We start from the raw sequence: 6,575 nt of genomic DNA, 5'->3' as shown, positions 1-6,575 counted from the left end.
CCTGGAGAATCACTGGAATGGATGGCTTTTATTCAGTGTGTTTCGGGGCTGTGGGAGTCTGTAGCAAACTGACACACTGGCTTCTTTCAGAAATCATCTGGAACTGATCCTCAGGTCACTGTGCTAATAGCAACCAAACAAATTAGAATGGTTAACATTCTTCTGCATCTCTAAACCCCTGAAACCCGCACGTTATACAGATAACGAGGGACTGAAGCCCACAAACCTGCATCTCACTTTCAAGGCGTGTTTTGACTTCAGCCTTGTTCAAAAGGGGGCTGCCATAAGGCTGGAAGACTTGTCCTTCATACCACGGCAGGTGGATGTGTGTGAGACTGTAAATCATTAGATCTTATGGACTGTGTCAAGACACTCTCGCAATTTTTGGTTGTAATTCCTACATTGCTATAGAACATTTAAATAACCCTCACATCCCAGCTCTGTGGCTCAGGATCTGCGCCTGTGGCTGGAAGGTTGCTGGTTCGTATCCCGCGGCCAGCAGAGGAATCCTACTCCGCTGGGCCCCTGAGCCAGGCCCTTAACCCCAACTGCTCCAGGGGTGCTGTACAATGGCTGACCCTGCGCTCTGACCCCCAGCTTCTCTCCCTGTCTGTGTGTCTCATGGAGAGCAAGCTGGGGTATGCGAATAGACAAATTCCTAATGCAAGAAATTGTATAGGGCTAATAAAGTGATGTTATGTTAATTGAGTGAGACGCATTGGGGAATACTCTGCTTGACATTATGCAAGAACAAAAGTCATGCCGTGGGGAATGTCCCGCCCACCTTTACTGCTTGCTCAGATCCCGATCGCCTGCGTCTCGGGGGTCCTGTCCCTGCTCGGTCACTGTGCCCCCGAGAAGCCCCCCCCCCCCCCATAGCTGAACATGCAGAATGAACTGCGAGCACATTTCATATCCAGTCTACAACGTTTAGCTGTGCGGAGCAGCACAGGAGCCTGACAGTGAGAGAGGTTCCTTGTACTCCTGGGGCAGGCCTGTCATTTGACACTCCGACAGGTGACCGTCGGATGACATACAAGACTGTGACCTAAATCGGATGACATTCGGCTCATGACTGATGTCTTTGGTATCCATTAGTCAAAACAGACTTCAGAGCACAGTGCCAGCAGTGACCACCCGGGTAGCTTGGTAGACTTTAGGGAGCCTGCCAGAATTCTATTAGTATCAGCGCATAGCGATTTCATAACAGTTTACGCTGGAAATTCCTGCTGGAATCCTCTGGAAAACTCTGACAGAACAGATTCCCACAGGGGAAGTGAGTAGGAGATCGAATGCCAGGGTGGTGCCCAGATTAGACATCTGGGTCTAGTATGCTCTTGTTACATAACAGAGGGTTAATGCAGAAATAAATGATCATGTAAAACTAACCTGCACTTACTGTATCAATGCACCCTCAGAAGAACATCAGGGAAACACAACTGAGCTGAGTTTGTGTTATATGGCCACAAAGTAAGAACCTGGCAGGTTGGTCAGGAATTTTTTATTTGACTTTGAGAAAAATGGGTCAAATACCTGTAGCTCCCTGTGATATTAGTTTGTAATCCTTTCACTTTGCATGTTTGTGTGAGGTGCTGTGACTGGTTTCAAACACAAGCTGTGGCTGCTCATTACTGTATGTGCAGTTTGGTTTAGTCATATCGCTTTCTGCTGACCACCAAATCCAATTTTTGTTTTACTTCTCTTTTTGGGACTGTATCTCTGACACGTGCGAGACTACAGCTTAAACAAATACTAGTGTTGTGTAATGAGAACTGCTTTCAGGCGTGAAACAAAAAAACCAACACCTGCAGTGTTAAAAAAACTACAGATACATCACTGAAATTACAGACAGGCCTCTGAAGGATGTATAAGTCACAGATGCAAATGCTTTACAGGCAAGGAAATGAAACAATCTATTTTGTACTAAAACCACGACTCCCCCGAGATGTATCACACGTTTTCGCTATTATTGTTTTTACATTATTGTCTTTAAATATGAATTAATTCATTATTCTTTGCAGTTATATTAGTGCTTTCCATCCCACAGGAAGTGCTTCACATACAGGAGAAGACCCACTTCTTCTACCTTTGCAGTACAGCCCCACCTGGGAGACACACAGGGATCATTCTGCACCAGCAGCCCCACCTGGGAGACACACAGGGATCATTCTGCAAAAGCAGCCCCACCTGGGAGACACACAGGGATCATTCTGCACCAGCAGCCCCACCTGGGAGACACACAGGGATCATTCTGCATCAGCAGCCCCACCTGGGAGACACACAGGGATCATTCTGCACCAGCAGCCCCACCTGGGAGACACACAGGGATCATTCTGCACCAGCAGCCCCACCTGGGAGACACACAGGGATCATTCTGCACCAGCAGCCCCACCTGGGGACACCATGAATGTAATCCTGTGGTCCCTGCAGAAGCTCACAGAAAACAGACTGTATGAAGAGGTGCCTCAACAGTCTTGAAATCTTTTAGTATTACCCTTTCCTACAATTATACAATGATTCACCTGACTCTACACAGAAATCAGGAATCTCCTTTATTTTTTCTGTTATGTTGTGACTCTAACAGAGAGAAAATCACTTTGATTTTGAGCCCTGTGATGCACCAGTAAACTAATATCACTTTCCTTTAAATTTCATGTACAATGTTACAATCAAGAGAAGCCATTCAGCCCGTCAGCCTGTTTGATAATTAGTAGCTAACTGATCAGAGGATCTCGCCCAGCCATTTTGTTGAAGGAAGCCAGAGTATAGGCTTCAATAACAACATGCTTGGCAAGCTTGTTCCAGACTCCCACCACCCTTTGGGTAAAGACGTGCTTCCTGTTCTCAGATTTAAATTCACTCCCCCTCAGTTTCCACTTGTGTTGAATCGATAGATGGAGGGGGTGAGTCCCGTACTGTCTGTCTCAGAAGGCAGCAGGAAACGTTGCCCTTGCACATGAGAGTTTGGGAACCGAGCCCCTGCAGGCTCCTATGCAAATTGTGAAGAGTCAGTGCTGGTTGGGGGCTGCCTGGACTTGTCTTGCTGTGTCCCCGAGCTGGGAGCTCTGTTAAAGTGTTTGAGGTGGTTTTTTTTTTGTTGTTGTTCAAAATGTCTTGTCAGAGAAGGACTCGACAGGACAACACTTATGACAGCTGATGGGCACTTTGTCAGCGGCTAATTAAAGACCTAAATGAATGTGCACTTAGCAATTAAGGGGGATCACATCATAGTTGGAATCAATAGCGGACGGTTCAGATGTTCGGAAGAAGAACTGGGAAAGAGTTTTGCCTTTGGTCTCCTCCCTGTAAGAATAAACCCCGCGAACAGGACGAATAAACGAGGTGAACCAGCTGCCGAAGCCCGGGGGTGAGAAAGAGAAGAGAAGAAAGGGGGAAATCATTCTACAACATGGCGAAGAAAATCAGCATTTTATTTTTTCCTCGCATTTTCATAAAACTGCAGTTTATCAAAAACAAGGTCTCAGACTACAGAACATCGTGCAGTAGCGCAGTGCGACCGGGAGGCAGCGCCCAAGAGCAGACGGATAACCATTCGCACAAAGTTGGGTTAGCACTTGCAGTGTCTCAATAGGATATCTGTCCTAATTATTAGTAACACACAGCATACGTGTTTTACGACGTTACTGATTCTAAACTGAGAAGCATTAAAAATTCAACAGAATCAGTTTCGGAACCAATAGCATTTGCGGCGTTTTTTAAACGCCTCTCGGTGAGTTAACCGACGCTCCAGCTACTGGACAGGAGGCTGATGAGACCTGATGCATTAATAATAGGCTGAAACTGGTGCAAACAGCACTTAGCCCAGTTTGCAAGACCCAAGACTAGGAGTATCAAATGATGTTGTCTCACCGACGTCACTCCTAGATTAATTGTGTCGCTGTGCGCTGTGCTGTAGATGCACTTTCGTCGCCTTTCTAATGGACAGACTGCGCCAGGCGTTAGAACTGCACACAACCCGGCTCTGCAATCTACCTTCTCCGACAAGAAGAGCAGCGTATTTAATAACTTCCCGGAGCTGCGGGCTGTAATCGCGTCCTGGCATCATCGCTACCCCCCGACACGCACACACACACAGACAGACCTCGAGTGTGGAAACCACACTCACAGCCCCTTCATACTTCCGCTCCCCGTGCCTTTTTAAAAAAAAACTAGAAACACCCCACTCGATGCTCGTTACGAAATCATGCTGTTTCCCAGCGGAGTCGCAGCGCCCGTGAAGAAGCTGCCCCTGCGCGCCGCGCTGCCCGGGGTCTAACTGGAGGGCAGCCGGCCGGCTCTGGGAGCGCTCCGACTGTGGCTGGGTGCTGCTCCGGGAGCATGGAGGAGGCGCCCCAACACAGCAGCGCCTGCGAGCAGGAAGCGCTGTCCTACCAGAGGAGGATGTGGAAAAATTTTCAGGAGAAAACCAAGCCGTTCCTGAGCCCCAAGATCGGCTCGGACCGTCGCAGTGCAGACGGCAAGAAAGAGCCGGGGAAATGGACGTTCAGGAGGAAGAGGGGACCGGAGCTGGACCGCGTCTTCTCCTCTTCCCAGCCCAACCTCTGCTGCTCCGCCTCGGTGCCTCTGGACTCGGACGGGTCCGTCTGCGGTAAGCCGGCCCCGGGCGGCGAGAGGGCAAGGGAGCACCAGCTGGCCGGCGCCACCGACCCGCAGCCGGAGCCGGGCAGCCCGCAGCCCGCAGGGTCTCACCCGGCGCTGTCCCACCAGAAGAGCTCCTCCCTGGGTTCGGCCGGCTTCGAGAGCCTGGTGGACCCCGCGGCCGCAGCGGGCGAGCGGCGGGCGAGGAAGAGCGCCGGCGACTCTGTAGGTAACTCCGCGCCGGGCCGGTCGCAGTGCGCGACGGGGGCGCAAGGTGTCTCTGCAGGGAGCCGGGGGGCGAGCGGGGGGCGGGCAGGACAGCACGGCACACGCCGGCGGTGCAGGTGATCATTTGAAATAGAGGCGCTTTTTGCGACTCTCAGAGCAGGGCGGGGGGGAACTTGACACCGTCGCGCGTGAAGTCGCTGGAGGAAATAGCACTCGGGTGAAGAAAGGCGGCTGCGGAACCTGTGAGAAAATGAAACGGGATGAGCACACACACACTGCTGCGTGCTTGTGATCACCGCGAGTGAGACCCCCACCCCGTCGTGAGACGCGCTTCGTGTTTCTGCCGTGCAGTGGGCATCTGTGGGACCTGCCGTGGCTCCGTGACCGAACGTCTGTTGTGGAGGGAAAATTTGTCACTGGAAAAGATTTCCGTTTTGTTTCACAGTAACTTAATGACCAGCGGCAACAGATTTCTACGCGAAACTTTTTTTATGTAATTAGACGCAAGTCTGAAATGTTTCTCTTCAATTAGCATTGAACCTTCAGAGCATTTTACTTGCAGTTTCATTCCGCACATTTTTTGGGGGTAGAAAAAGTATAATGATACGGATAATGACAGATTCGGTGCGGAGACAGTGCCGTGGGGCTGTGACCCTAACCTAAAGATCAATAACGCACCTCGGGGTGCTGGTTTTGGTCGCTGTGCTATCTGGCTGCCAGAGTTCGGGCTCACTGATGCCCAACTTTAAACCGAACCGTAAAATTAGTCGAGAAACGAAGAGCTCAACGGTAAAAAAAAAATAAAATAAATGCTAGCTTTGGCAGCATGGGAGTTCATTTCTAGTAGCCTCGATCGATAACATCTCACCAGTGTGAGTGCAGCTAGCCTGTCATTAAATGCTTGTGAAGAGTACGCGATGTACACTTCTCCTGTTTTGACTGATTTCCGAGGCGCGTGAGAGCCCCCTGCAGTCATCTTCTCCAGCACGTGTGTCGCAGTGGCTGAAGTTGCTCCTAGTTCTCCGAGCACAGCTGAAGAATTTTGATTAGGACAGTTATAGATATATATGGCTTTTCTACGTCGAGACTTCTGAGTTGTTCCTAACGCACTGCAACTCTTACGCAGCGCGCATTGTATACACATATTATATAGAATAATCACTAGTGTTATGTATTATCTATAATACTTATTCTCAATAATATTCGTTATAAAAGTAAAAATAGTAACTGTCAATGTTGCAATCGCAATTTCGGCTCAAGTCATTACTGGTTTATTCCGAAGCAGCTCCTCGCGCTGTAAAATGCACAACAAGCCGGCAGCTCCCGGTGCTTTCAAATAGAGCCTCTGTTCTCTCATTTCTAGTGCCAGCAGGTGCTTCCATCTGGTCAGGCGGAGAAATCTGCTTTTACTTGAAATCCCGTAAACAGGCACTGTTATAATGGGGAATCGTCTTGAAGAGGAACGTACTGATGGTCCTGCAGTGTGCCTGTCAGGCCATATCTATGGGATACTGGTGTCACTGGACCAGAGAGCCTCAGTTTACTGCTACTGTATATACTGTACAGTACAGTGGGTACAGGGATACTCTACAGTATATAGGTGACTGGGGTATGATGTATGACTGATGTACTGTATGATGTATGACTGAAGAATGGGCCTAGAGATATACTGGTGTGCAGTACTGTATAGCCTTGAACATGAGGAAGGGAGGAACAGTCATTCTGTGGGCAGCGTACGGTGTATTCCT

The 6,575-nt window shown here is 49.4% G+C and overlaps 1 protein-coding gene across 8 annotated transcripts in view; it reads left to right on the top strand.

The window, feature by feature from the left end:
* Positions 1-2,887: 2,887 nt before the first annotated feature.
* mctp1a (multiple C2 domains, transmembrane 1a) overlaps positions 2,888-6,575 on the top strand; it is a 195,548-nt gene continuing 191,860 nt past the window's right edge. For 3 of the 8 annotated variants that reach the window (XR_001480038.2, XM_015360537.2, XM_015360511.2), the window contains exon 1: positions 3,037-4,824. Coding sequence is in view for 7 of the 8 variants with exons in the window: in XM_015360537.2 (XP_015216023.2) it covers positions 4,339-4,824 (486 nt within the window). In the remaining variant the exon portion in view is untranslated. Of the gene's footprint in view, positions 4,825-6,575 lie in introns of all 8 variants that reach the window. The other 5 variants (XM_015360544.2, XM_015360520.2, XM_015360523.2 and 2 more) reach the window with 5 other exon arrangements.

This window comes from Lepisosteus oculatus, chromosome 3 (genome assembly GCF_040954835.1).
Source record: "Lepisosteus oculatus isolate fLepOcu1 chromosome 3, fLepOcu1.hap2, whole genome shotgun sequence".
In the NCBI taxonomy this organism is placed as follows: domain Eukaryota; kingdom Metazoa; phylum Chordata; class Actinopteri; order Semionotiformes; family Lepisosteidae; genus Lepisosteus; species Lepisosteus oculatus.
This window is presented reverse-complemented; position numbering and strand designations above follow the sequence as displayed.